The sequence below is a fragment of the Furipterus horrens genome, unplaced genomic scaffold (genome assembly GCF_987537825.1).
Source record: "Furipterus horrens unplaced genomic scaffold, mFurHor1.1.pri manual_scaffold_7, whole genome shotgun sequence".
Classification (NCBI taxonomy): Eukaryota; Metazoa; Chordata; class Mammalia; order Chiroptera; family Furipteridae; genus Furipterus; species Furipterus horrens.
Genome location: NW_028327177.1, coordinates 132,733,323 through 132,747,735, shown reverse-complemented (window position 1 = coordinate 132,747,735; position 14,413 = coordinate 132,733,323). Strand labels below are relative to the sequence as shown.

General features: G+C 41.6%; 1 protein-coding gene across 1 annotated transcript in view; it reads right to left on the bottom strand.

The window, feature by feature from the left end:
- STAC (SH3 and cysteine rich domain) overlaps positions 1-14,413 on the bottom strand; it is a 117,466-nt gene that overhangs the window by 31,938 nt on the left and 71,115 nt on the right. Inside the window, exon 6 of the mRNA XM_090283044.1 lies at positions 5,542-5,620. Coding sequence (XP_090139170.1) covers positions 5,542-5,620 — 79 coding nt within the window. The remainder of the gene's footprint in view (positions 1-5,541; positions 5,621-14,413) is intronic.

The window sequence follows — 14,413 nt, the reverse complement described above, 5'->3', positions numbered from 1 at the left end:
ACCCATTATCTTTTACAAATACATTACTGGATGCAGTTTACTAAGATTTTGTTTCAGATTTCTGTGTCCATGTTCATGAATTTCCTCTCACGCTGTCTTTGTTTGGTTTTGAGGTCAGTATTATATTAACCCCATAAACTAAGTTAGACAATGCTGCTGTCTTTCCTCCTTGCTATTTTTTTGTTGTCTAGAAAGAGCTTATGTAATATGGAAACTTTCTAATCCTTATATGTTTGGTAGCATTTACAAAGTTGATTGGATCTTTTATTTTCATTGTGCAAAAAATGAAAAATATTGATTCCATTTCCATCAGGATTAGAGCCAGATTCAGGCTTTCTATTTCTATTACTTCTTGAGTCAGACTTTGGCCTTAGATCTTTTTTTTGGTATCTGCCCATTTTAATTTAATTTAATTTAATTTTATTGTTTTCAATTATAGTTATCCCAATTTTCCCCCATTGTTTTCCCCTGCCCCACCCTGCCCCTTTTTAAAATATTTTTAAAATTTATTTATCTCTGTTATATTCATTCTTTTTATTATTACTTTTAGTTTTGTATCTCTGTTTTATTCTTAAAATTGTTAAATGTTATAAATTTAATTTTTAAAGAACCACTCAGGGTTTATGATATATCTTGGTAATTTAATCATTTCTGCTCTTATCTTTATTTGCCTTCCTAGTCCTTCTCTGGCTTTATTCTATTTCTTTTTTCTAACTTCTTAAATATGATTTTTAGATGATTAGTTTTCAGCATTTCTTACTTTTAAAATGAAATAGTTTTAAAGCTAAATACTCTAGTCACAACTTTAGCTGCATTCCACAGGTTTTGATATGTAGTGTTTTCTCTATTACTTAGTTTTAAATTTATTCCAATATTCATTATTAATTATTATTTTTTTAACACACAAGTTTTTAAAAATATGTTCTAATTTCCCAGATTATGGGTTTTCCTACTTATATTTTGACTATTGATTTCTATGGTAGTCAGAAAGATGTGTTCTATATAATATTAATCTATGAAGCTTGCTTGTGGTCTAGCAGGTGACCAATTTTTATAATTGTTCCAAGTGGTCTTAAAAAGAATGAGAATTGTTTTTTGTTATAGTGTCCTTTTAAAGTCAATAAGAATTGTCAAATGGGTCCTCAGTTCCTTTATGTTTGTAGCGAATCTTTTTCTCTATCCAACTTGCCAGTGACTGAAAGATGTGCGAAAATCCCTCACTATGAAGGGGAAGGTCAATTTTCCCAATAGTTCTATCAATTCCTCTTTGAGTTTCTGTTATTTAAAGGCTATGTATTAGGTGGATGGAAGTTTAGAATTTATATCTTCTGGTGAAGTGAACATGGCCATGTAATGATGCTATTCTCTAGCAATGCTTTTTTTTTGGTCTTAAAGTCCACTTTTTCTGCACATTAATATAGCTATATGATCTTTCTTTTGCTTAACATTTGCCTATAGTAACTTAAAATTTTTAAAAATTATTTTTCAATTATAGTTGACATATATTATTATGTTAGTTTCAGGTGTAAAACAATGATTAGACATTTATATAACTTACGAAGTCAGCACCTGGTAAGTCTAGTACCCAGCTGACACCATACATAGTTATTACAGTATTATTGACTCTATTCCCTCTGCTGTACTTTACGTTCCTGTGACTGTTTTTATAACTGCCATTTGAACATCTTAATACCTTCACTTGAGCAGCCATCAATTTGTTCGCCGTATCTATGCATTTGCTTCTGTTTTGTTTGTTTCCTTATTTGTTTGTTTTAGATTCCACATATAAATGAAATCATATAGTATTGGTCTTTCTCTATCTGACTTATTTCACTTAGCATGATACTCTCTGGGCCCATCCATGTTATTGCACATGGGCTAGGTTCTAATTGTGTGCTGTAAAAACACACCATAATATTTGAACCTGTAATCTGGGACTTGTCCACTGGAGGGTGACCAGAACCAGGGGCATCTGCCAAAAGAGCCATTACAATATTTGCTTCCTTTTATTGGTGACAACTCAAAATTTGAGATATAGAACCAGTGCATACTAAAGGCAAGGATACATTTTACAAATATGCACTTGCCATTTTTCTTTCTGGGCAAAATTCCTATGCTTTAGTGCCACTTAAGTTTCTACTGGGCTGTATATATCCTTACCTGAATGTGATTAACCCACTCCTTTTAAAAGAAGATTTCTAGGAATCTGTCTTGCTTATGCTGTTCTCCCTCTGCTTTTCTTCCAGGAGAGTTATGATCACATACAGTTTGACTGAAATGTGATTATTGAAGGCAGCCAGTAACATCATTATTTGGCATTTTGAGCTGAAATAGGCAGCCTAGATTTTTCTTCTCTCTTTGCTCATGACCTTGCTTCCAGTGGCGTGCCTGGCAGTTAAGCCAAGGCGAAGATCAGCAACTCTCCCCATCTATATTTCTGATGCATCCAGGAATGGTGTTGAAAACAACAACCAGAAACACTCAGACCTGCCCAAGATCTTCGAGAGGGAGAAAGCAGAGACTGCATTCTTAACAGTAAAGAAATGAGCATGAATTATACTCTCTTCTAAGGAAGCTTTGGAACTATTCCTCCAAGATGACATACCACCTGGTGAGCAGAAATAATACTTGTGTGCTCTGTGCATGTTTCAGAACATAAAGGAAACATGTAGTGCAGAACTGATTGGGCCTGGAAACCAAGTGGTGCTTCTGAAAAACCAGCACCGTCCTTGCCATGATGGCAAAAAGACTAGTGGGAGCTGGGGCTCCATGGCAGCGTGTTTTCTCTATGATGTTTCTTAAACTGCATGGACAGGGGATTAAATCTAATCAAAGAAAATGTTTTGAAGCAAACTGCTGCATAATTAATCTCTCTTGCTTCCAAAGGTGCGTTACAAAGAAAGCCACGGCTGATCAAAGGAATAGCTAATAGATCACCAAAGCTTTCTAGAGGTTTATTGCTTGCTAGGTTCTTTTAACAGATTTCTTTGAATAAGTCTGTAAAAATGTCCCTTAATGTAAAAGAGATGGCGAATAATCAACTTTGAGTCTTGGAATATATTACTCAGTGCCTTAGTTTTGTTATCTAACAGTATGTGGTATGTGTGTGTACATGTGTGTGTACTAGAGAGGAAGAGGTTGGCTCCATGACTTCTAATCCTGCTTCTCTAACTTGGACAGGATTCCTATCACAGATTCATATGTAAATTCTGATTCTGCTCTTGTTCTAGAACAGCCTGAGGTTCTGCGCTTCTAAGAGACTCTCAAGTGGTGCCTCAGCTGCCTTGGAATAGTGAGGCCTAAGCTGCATCTCTGACACTTGATGACCTTCTGATGACTTAATTACTAGCAACTGTGCTTCATATTGATGATTCCTATATGAATGATGATTTAGTCACATTATAAAATCCTATGAAGACCTCTCATTGAGTAAAGAAACCCCCAGGGCCAATAAAGACCTTAGCTATTAAAGGAATGGGTGAACCACACCATCAATAGAGCTGGTCCAGGATGGCTGAGTCAAGTGGAGGACACAGGCTAGGCAAAGTTTTGAAGAGCAGCAGCTAAGATCTGCTGACAGATTAGATGTGAGGTGTGAGAAGAAGGGGGAGTCGAGGCTGATGCCAAAAGTTTTGGCCTGATCAGCCAGTAGAATGGAGTCCCTGTTTACTGAGCAGGGGCAACCCAGGAAGAGTTGGTGCAGGTCGGTGGGTGAGTGAAGTAATCAGGAGTCCTGTGTTAACTTAAAGATGCCTGTCTATTGCACACTCAGATGGCTCTATCCAGTGGGCTGCAGGTGTCTGGAGGCAACAAAGAAGCCTAGTCCTGGAAATGGGATTTCAGGGTCATCACTGTAAACATGATATTTTCGTTTATTGTCTCATTTAAAGATCACAACATCCTATGGATTTGGTGATATGATTATCCTCATTTTACAGATGAATCAACAGCAGCAGGGAGAGGCTAGGTCACTGATTCAGAGCCATACAATCACCAAGAGCAGTCCAGCAGTCTCCCTCCAGAGCCAGGAGGGGCCAAGGACCTAAGACGTCCAGCATGGTTAGTGATGAGGAGGCCCGCATATCAGTGAGAAGTGGCAGGCGATGAGTACAATCAGAGGTCAGACTCAGTGACAGAGCAGCTGACCAGACCCCAAAGCATTAAAATGCAGGCATGTTTGGTTAATATACCAGTCGCTTGTGAGTTTGTTCCTCAGATGCTGAAGAACTCCAAGGCTGCTGACCAAGTTTAGTTGCCGGACCTGCAATGCGGGACACACATGGGCTGGGGTGGTCCTGCTGTATGTATTACTGCTTGTTGCGAGGGCCCCCTGACCATCAGCACTCTTCAGTTTATTTCTCTAATGGCACTGCTAAGTGCTCAGTGCATGTGCGCAATGACTTAAAGTACAGTTTTCCCCAGGTGATGCAAAAGAATCCTTCCCCTTGCAGCACGTTTTAGCAGTTGTGTGCAGGCTTGGCAAGGGGGGCTGTGCAAACGCCGATGCTTATTTAGCAGCAAGAGTCACGCGTTGCCCTGTGGGACTCATAGAGGCACAGTCCTAACTAGAGAAGAGATGACCATGAGTTCCCAAAACTGAGGAAGTGAAAGTGATGCTTTGTGAAATAGCTGCAGACAAAGCAGTGATGGAATATTGCTTCCTGTGTGGAAAAGGCAGGGCAAACTGTCAAGTGGGAAACCTACCCAAAGGGTACGTTCCCACATGTCCCATGGGAGCATGAGAGTCAGGAGGGACAACCTCTGTCTTGGGCATGCACTCAGCCCAGTAAATGACACAAGTCAGGACATGCAGCCTTGCTCGGGTATGAGCGACCTGAGGACAGTGTTTGTGATCTAGGTACCTTTGCTGTAGATAGTAAATGCTTCATAAAGTTTTTTTGAATAAACACATGGAGATTAAGTAGTTGTTCATATTATAGAGGCTCAGCAGGATGCATTCATAAGAGGCTGGTTATGTTTCCTTAAGCTCTGGTTTAAAAGGCAGTTCTTTCTTAATGTTAGCAAACCATATGTAGTTAGCATTTAATAACTATTTTAGAAATTATTGTAGCCGGGCTTAAGCTATTAGAAAATTAAATGATATTAATAAGAAATGTTTGGCTAGATTGCACATACGAGAGACTTAGTTACCTCTGCTGGGAAGGAGTCTCCCTGGCAACACCACCAACCTGGGTCTGTACATCAGGTGAGGCGTGGAGTAGCTTCTCTGTGGCTTTGCTGATCTTATGTAGGTTAGTGGGGGAAATGATGCACTAACAAAAAGGTCTGGAAGTGGCTCCTAAACCCCATTATAGTTAAGTCCGTAAGGCATGAGAACTCAGGGATTATTACAGTTAAATCACTAAAATCCACCAGTAATAATGTCTAGTTTCTCTCCAGAATGTTGAACACGTGCCCAGATTGAATTCCTGAGCTAGCAGAGGAAGCAAGGGGACTGGAATTCTACTCTCCCTGCCTGATGACTTGGACTAATGTGATTCACATGTACGCTGGAGCCTAATTTCTCACTCCCTCACTCACCGCTGTTGCTGCGTTTCCGTAGGTCATACCCGCCTCCTGGTCCATCAGCTTCCTCAGGAACCTCCACAAGATCTGAAGTCTTGGAGAAAAGAGGGAACAGTATGGAATGAGCAATGTCATATCAGTGAGTCAACTGAACAGAGATTTCCATGCCAGTAGAACAATTAAGGTAGAATTTGTATGACACTGTCTTAAGAATCCAATCACTGCTGTTTTGTCTGTTAGGCTAACTTCAGAGAGGCTGTGTTTTGCCTCATGGACCTCAACCCTTTTTTCAGGTGTTTGTGGCAGGTTCATGACTTGGAACATGGTAGGTATTCAATGAGTGTTAGATCAGATGCCCAGTAGGTCACAGTTAGGCTTCTTCCCAGGAAGAGGTAACAGAGAGAAATCAGAATTCCTCCCCGTATCCTGTCAATTAAAATTTTTAATAGAACTATATAGCTCTTTCTATAGGTGAATTTTAAATGTTAATTATAGAGCATGAGATGCACTACTGAGGGATATGTTACTTAGGTACAAGTTAAAAGCTGTTTCCCTTGCTGCAAATATCAATTGTTTTTGCAATACTTATTTTGCCCTTTTTTAAATAAGAGAAGTCATAGTCATTCTTCCATTTAGGTTACAGATAAACAACAACAACAATAAGAACAACAGTAAGAGTGCCCTAAGTAGCAATGGTTTTTGATCATTTATCATATACGTTCTTTATATACATCATCTCATTTATTCTTCACAATAATCCCACGATAGACCTATTTTTCAGATAGGTATCTGATGCCCAGAGAGAATCAGTAACTCTCCTTGAGGTCCCACAGCTTGTAAGTGGTGGATCTGGGGTTCAGCCCCTAGGGGTTGTCTCCAGAGCTCACGCTCGTAAGCACTGTGCTTCATCTAGAGGTGGGCTGGAGCGACTCAGGTGGGATGGTGAGAGCCTTCGGAGTCCTCACCACTGGGAGCTTACACTTGGTCACGGTAGGAGTATCTACACCATGGAGACTGGCAAATGCTACACATGAGGGTCCAGCCCCAGCCGGTGGTGAAACATTTACTAGCACATCGATGATTTCAGATTGCCTTTTTCAAAGGACCAGCTGCTCCCACTTCTATCTGCCCGACTCCATAAAAGAGGGATTTAGGCGGTCTCAAAGGAGAGTCACATTTGAAAAACATTTTATTGATATCTTATCAGAGAAGAACAAGTTTCCCTTCCTACTGCTCCTAGTCAGCTCTAGAGCACTTCATTTTGTACCACTCTCCGGAGACATTTTTATTGCAATTTAACTGTAAGATATTTTTCAGCCATTCCTATTTTCATGATACATCAGAAATAAGAAAAACAATAAATGTCACGGGGTCTCTAAGTCATTTACATTCTGTTCCTTTGAAGCTCACTATTTCTGAACAAAAGGTGCTATTATATTAATTTAATCTTATGAATCTGAAGATGATTCATAAACTGGCCAATCAACTCCTAGAAAGTTTTTTGAATTTGGTTTTGGCAGGCCTTCCTAAAGCCATAAAACCTTTTCCATTCTAGAGCATTTGAAAGACCATTAAAGGAAACATAACAATTTAGAGACAGCCAGGCAGTTGACTTCCCGACAATGTAAAGCAAATGCCTCTCTGGCCCTGGAAGAAAATCAACCTGCGGGACCGAGCTTTGCTATGTGGGAATATGTTAGCTTTAGGACATAATACTGCAAGAGTGGCAGGAGGCTGATATCCATTATCATTTGCCCCTGTGGAAAGGAAGCAAAATCATTTTAAGGTACCAATCAATTGTTTCTGTTTTGTCCCACTGAGGCAAGTTGGACTCCAGGGAAAGAGTGAAGTGATAGATCTTTTAGCACAATTTGATTTGTCCTTGTCTCCCTGCAGGTCTCAGAACAACACTGTCACAGAGCAAAATTCCAAGAAACCTTTACTGTCTGAACAAGTACCAGGAAGCCTAAGTGGACTGTGCTAAATGGACAACTTCTTGACATTCAGAAAACTATGCTTGTTGCCCATGGAATCGGCCTCTAGGGTCCAGACAGTGCTAGAAACACAAGTTATTTTAGACATAAAAGCAAACTGGTTGAATTGTCTCTCTGACAGTCTTGCTGCTTCTTAGCACGAGCCAAAAATGTGGAAGCTAAAACGGTCATTGGCTGCCGTGAGTGTTTCTGAGGCTGTCTCCTCCTGAGCAGTTCTGCAGAACTTTCACAGCAGCGGCTGGCCACCTGAGGCTGATGTGGATAGGTCAGGCCATCTCTGGGGAAGCCTCCTTTGTGCTCTGGCCCCCCTGCCTGGCTTTGCTCCTGCCTTCCACCAGCGCCGGCCTCAGGGGAGCATGGGGGATGTGTGTGCTGTAAGAGTGATGAGGGTATTCCGGCTCACACCAGAGATGGTGTTCAGGATGCAGGTGGGAGCGCACAGGTGTCTCCCTGCTCTGGCCAGCGCTCTTTGTGATTATCTTTTGGTTTGCTGGGTAATATCTACAGAAAGTCTTGACTTGCAAAGAAGGGGTGGCTGCAGGCCGAGAGCCAGCTCCATGTGGCTTTGGGAGAAATGACTTATTGGCAGCAGTGGTTCTCCTCACTCTCCTGAGGAAGGAAATGTAATGTGGTCCGTGGCATTAGGGACATGGTTAGCGTTTTTTAATCTCTAGATTATAGATCCAGCGTGAATGTGTGATTCAAGGGCTGTTCACACAGAGGGGGAGTAAGAACAACTGTGAGCAAGCACAAGAGAACAGGAAGAAGAAAGAGGGGGGGCTGGCAGGGGCTGGTTTCTTGGAAATCAACTTAAGTCCTTTATTTAATTCAATGATTCTCAAACGTTAATGTGCATCAGGATCACCTGGAGGGTTTGTTTAAACATAGATTATTGGGCTACACCCTCAGACTTTCTGATTTGGTAGGTCTGAGAGGAAAATGCATATTTGCCCTTCTAACAAGTTCCCAGGTGATGCTGCTGCTGATGCAGATACCACACATTGAGAACCACTGATTGAACTTACTGCTGGCTTTAGGTATGTCTTAGAAGTTTAGAGAGTTTGACTCAGGGGGCTGCTCATTCATTCATCCATTCATTCATTCATTCACCCCATACTCTGAGAGACTATACGATAGACTGGAACTGTATAGGTCAGAGGTTCCCAAACTTTGGAGGGTATCAGAATCACCTACCACCTGGAGAACCAATGTACACAGAGATCCAGGCTTATTGAAGTAGGACGTGGCCATGGTCTTCATATTTTTACAAAGCTCTTCAGTAAGTTCTGATATCTGCCAAAGTTTGAGTACCACTGGCATAAAGTAATGGAACTAAGTGGATAAGAGTCCTGGCATTTAAGCAGCCTAGGGACTGCAGAAGAAAGAGAAAAATGAGACCAAAAAGTGAAAATTTCCAAGCAATATGAAAAACACTATGATTAATAAGTTGGTTGCTATGGGAACCCAGGGACGGGGTACCCAACCCAGACCAGGAAGAGAGATGCTATTTGCACCAAGGCAGAGACAGGCTGTGGGCAAGGCTCAATGACTGGAGAGGGTCTGCTATCCAGAGGGTGGCAGACTGCGCCTGGAACTGAGGGCATGAAAAGGAGGTGCCGTGTGAATCCCTGAGGGCTCTGAGGTCAGTCTTCAAGGATTTCTTGTTAATTCTTCCTGGTTCATCAAGCATTTCTCAAGTGCCCACCAAGTGCCAGGCCCTGGTGTAATGAAATGAATAAGAAATGGGGCCCTGATGTATAGAGGCTCAGCGCTGAGTTCAGAAAAGAGATGCAAAAGCAGATAATTAAATGCAATACTCTAGATGCTGTAAGAGAAAGTTTTTAAGGCTTGTGGGAGGAGCAACTCACCATGCCTGGGGAGTCCAAGAGTGCTTCATAGTTTCTGTAAAAACCAACCAGAGTCTTGGAATTTCAAGTGGGGGAAACAGCTTGCTCTAAGGTATGCAAATGCTAAAAAGCTTAGTGAGTTCAGAGAAAGGAGGATCTTTAGCGTAGTGACAGCCCTCATTTGCCATGCTAAAGAGTTGGGGCATGAGAGCCCAAAGAGTGTTTTAATTAAATCAAAGTCTTTCTTTGAAAGATGATACATCTGGAGGTATTGCTAAGAGTGAACTCAAAAGGAACGGGGTGCTTTTGTAATAATCTGGGCGAGAGATGATGGGGTTCAAGCCTTGGGCGTAGAGAGAAAGGATCCTGAGTTCTGAATTACAGGAGCTACTCACCAGCGGAGCATGAGTTTTGTGTGGACATGCCGACTTTGAGAGACCTGTGGGACCGGTCTGGCACTTGAAAAAGAGGTTAGGACAGGAAATAGCTGAGGGAGGCATCAGCTTAGAGATAGATGGTAGCTGGGCAGGAGGAAAGTGGAAAAGGTAACCAGGAAGAGCACATAGAACACAAAGCCCAAGCCAGAGCAGACCCTTGGGGACACCCCAACACAGGAGCTGCTGGAGGACATGACAGAGGAGACAGGCTGAGCAGAACAAAGTGGAACCCTTGAGTGACACAGGGGTTTCCTACAGAGCTAAGAATAGAGCTCGTTAGAGGTGGCCCTGGGAAATGCTCTTCTCAGAGAACATATTGACCTTTTGAATAGATTACAACCTTGTTCCGCTTAGGAAGTTCAGTTTGGAGAAAACCCAGCTAAGGCCTAGATGCTTAATGAAAAAAGAGCAACTTCCACCTCCTGAGTGCCAGATATGCCAGGCCCTGTGCTAGGAACTTCACTTATACTATTATTACTATCCAACCCACACAGCCATAATGTATTTGTATATAATGTAAATCCTATCCATATGCACTTTGTACGTTTTCACTACATTTAGCACCATTTCTATCCTCTTTTCAGTAAATGAATTAACACAATCATTGGGACTGACGATTTGATTTATAGCCTCCCTAGAGTGTTCATCAGGATCAGGCATCTTAAAACGTTACAAATTATACTTGCACTGTTTTGAGGCAATGTCTACTGAAGCTAAACCTTTTCCGTTTTTACTATGAAATCCTTTAGCACTTATGTGACATAATTATTATAATACATTTACCACATACATGTATGTTCTTATTCCTAATAAAGATAGGATAAGACATATAAAAATGCTAAATAAATCACCATTATTAGCTTTCTTCTCTCAGTTTGTTCCTCAGAAACAAGTTGTGATTTTTAAGGGTAAAGAGCCATGTCTTCTACTTCTTTTTTGTCTCATCACTTCTTTTTATTTATTTTTGTTCCTCAGTTACATTTGCCATATCATATTATATTAGTTTCAGGTGTACAACCGGTGATCAGAAATTTTTATAATTTACTAAGTGATCATTTTGATAAATCTCTCACCCATCTGACACGTAGTCATTACAATATTTATTGACGATGTTCCTCATGCTGTACTTCACATCCCCATAACTGTTTTGTAACTACCGATTTTTACATCTTAATCCCTTCAACTTTTTCACCCATCTCCCCAGCCCTCTCCTCTCTGTCAAGGGTAAAAAGGTTCTCTGTATCCATGAATCTTTCTTCTCGGCTTGTTCCTTTTCGTTTATGTTTTTGTTTTTAGATTCCACACAGAAATGAAATCTTATGGCATTTGTCTTTCTCTGACTTATTTCATTTAGTACAATACCGTCTAGATCCATCATGCTGTTGCAGATGGCATGATTACGTTTTTTTAAATAGCCATATTCCATTGTGTATATGCACCACTTCTTCTTTGATTCTTTCACCTACTGATGGACACTTAAGTTGTAAACAATGCTGCAATGAACATATGGATGTACAAGTCTTTTTGACTTAGTGTCTTGGGTTTCTTTGGGTAAATACCCAGAAGTGCTGGGTCCTTCTTTGTCTCTTGTTACATAGCTTTTGGTTTAAAGTCTATTTTCTCTTGTGTAAGTGTTGCTACCCCAGGTTTTTTGTTGTTGTTTGTTTCCATTTTAATAAAATATCTTTTTTCATCCCTTTATTTGTAGTCTGCGTGTGTCTTTTAATATGACGTGAGTCTCTTGTAGATGGCATATGTAAGCATCTTGTTTTGTTAGCCATTCAGCCTCTCAATAATATGTCTTTTGATTGGAGCATTTAAACCATTTGTATTTAGAGTAATTGTTGGTAGGTATGTATTTATTGCAATTTTATTATTCACAGTTTTGATCCTCTCATAGTTTCTTCTTCTTAAAGAAGACCTTTTAACACTTTTTTAAAAGTATATTTTATTGATTATGTTAGAGTTGTCCCAATTTCTTTTCCTTTTACTCCCTCTGCCTAGTACTCCCCTTCCTTCCAGCAGTCCCACCCCCCACCCCTTAGTTCATGTCCATGGGTCGTGCATATAAGTTCTTGGCTTCATCCTTTTCTATGTTATTCTAGGACCGTGGGGGCCCTCAAAACAAGCGGACTCTGCTGAGAGACTGGCAGCTTCTTCTTCCACCCAACCCCCACTGGTTTTCACAGTCAGAAGCAATGAGGCTTGATTTTCCCTGACGCTGGAACTGTGAGCTGCGTGGTCTGGTCTGGGGCTGGGCACACGCCCCAGGTGTCCCTCCCTACTTCTTAAAAATGTGTGACTGCTTTCTGCCGGCTGGCCACTGCTACTGTTGCTGCCACCACTGCTGCCTCTACACCATGTCCTCTCCACCCCGGCTCTGCTCCTCCTACCTGTCTGGTTTAGTATTTCTTCTTTGTTTGTTGGACTTCCATGCAGCTCGATTTTCTGGAACTTCTGGTTGTCTCTAGTTTTGAGGTAGTTGTATTCCTTCTTAGTTGTGGAGAGAGATGCAGCATGTCTGATTATGCCTCCATCTTGGCCAGAAGTTTAACACTTCTTGTAATACTAGTTTGATGGTGATAAAGTCCTTTAGCTTTTCTTGTCTAAGAAGCTCTTTATATGTCTTTTGATTCTAGAGTAATCTTGGTTGTAGATCCTTCCTTTTCATCACTTTGAATATTTCTTGCCAATCCCTTCTGGCCTGAAATGTTTTATTGGAGATCAGTTGACAGTCTTATGGGAGCTCCCTTGTAAGTAACTAACTGAACTTCTCTTGCTGCTTTTAAGATTCTGTCTTTAACCTTTGGCATTTTAATTATGATTATAATGTGGGCCTCTTCGGGTTCGTCTTGTTTGGTACTCTCTGTACTTCCTGGACTTGTATGCCTATTTCCTTCACCAAGGTAGGAAAATTTTCCATTACTTTTTCACATAGGTTTTTAATTTCTTGTTCTCTCTCTTCTCCTGGTAAACCCATGATGAGAATGTTGGTATGCTTGAAGTTGTCCCAGAGGTTTATACTATCGTCATTTTTAAACATTCTTTTTATTTTTATTGTTCTGATTGGATGTTTTTTCCTTCCTTATCTACCAAATCTCTGATTTGATATTCTATTTTATCTACTCTTCTGTTGATTCCCTGTAATGCCTTCTTCATTTCAGTTAACGTATTCTTCATTTCTGACTGGTTCTTTTTAATGTTTCCTATCACCATTTTTATGTTTTCTATTTCTTTGCTGAAGTTCTCACTAAGTTCATCTACTTTCCCCATAAGTTCATTGAATATCCTTATAATCAGTGTTTTGAACTCTGCATTTGGTTGAGTGCTTGTCTCTGTCTTGTTTAGTCTTTTTCTGAAGTTTTGTTCTGTTCTTACATTTGGGACATGTTATTTTTCTCCTCATTTTGGCAGCCTCTCTGTGTTTGTTTCTATGCCTGCTAAGCTTGGTAGTGTGGCCTTATGTAGTAGGTGTCCTGTAAGGCCCAGTGGTACAGCCTTCCCTATCACTCAAGCTTGGCACTCTGGATGCAGCCACCCCCATGTGGGCTGTATGTACCCACTTGTTATAGTTGAGCCTTGATGGCTGCTGGCACACCAATGGGAAGGATTTACCCTCACGCCAATTGACTGTGAGGACTGGCTACCACTACTGTGAAGAATCAGTTATGCAGGGGCCCACCCCACAGGGCAGGACTTAAATTTAGGGGGGGCTTTGGTGCCTGCCAAGTCTGACTCTTGAGTGTGTTGCTTGTGAAGGTGGTTGGATGGTGCTCCAGTGTGGTCTGAAACTGTCCACTGGGTGTGCTGGCTCTGGGGCCTCCTAGGAGGTGAAGGCCAAGGTCAGCTGCCACCTGTGCCCTGTCCAGGGCGATCCTGCATGAGCTACAAGGTGATGTGCAGATAGCTGGTACTTGTGTTTGGCTTTGAGGTGCCTGGGAGATGCCAAGCAGTGAATCAAGTCCAGCTGTTGCTAGTGCTGGGCTTGGGGACACTTAATGAGAGGTACAGGGCATACTAAGGCCACATGCTACTTGTTTGAGAGATTGTAGAATGGTTCAAAGCCTGAGCCAAGACAGGTCGGTTATTCATATAGAAAAGCCACTGCAAATGACTTGGGTGGGGCCATAGTTGGTTGGGGTGGGGTCTCAGGCTCTCACTGTGGTGGGGCTAACTGTGTTAGCCAAGTTGATGGACACTCAGATATGGCACCCACCTGCCAGCTCTGAGGGAGGGAGGGACAATGGCCACTGCCAGCACTTCTGTCTGGGAGAAAGCTGCCCCTCCAGCCCTCATCCCGATGCCAGACAATTTATTTCTTCCATGGATTTCCCTGGTGCCTTTTGAGCTGCTGACCCAGTGCTGGAGCTGAGAGAGACTAGGTTCAGGTAAGTCCATGTGTAGGCCATTTAAGAGGAACACCTGCGACTTCTGCAGCCCTTTGTCTCATGTAGCTACAATCCTCCTGGTTTTCATAGCTGTAAGTTATGGGGACTTCACTTCCCAGCCCTGAAACCTTGGGCTGGGGGGCCTGGTGTGGGGCTGGGATCCCTGGCTTCAAAGGCAGGACCTCTGCATCTAAGATATTTCTCTTGATTTTTAACAGTCC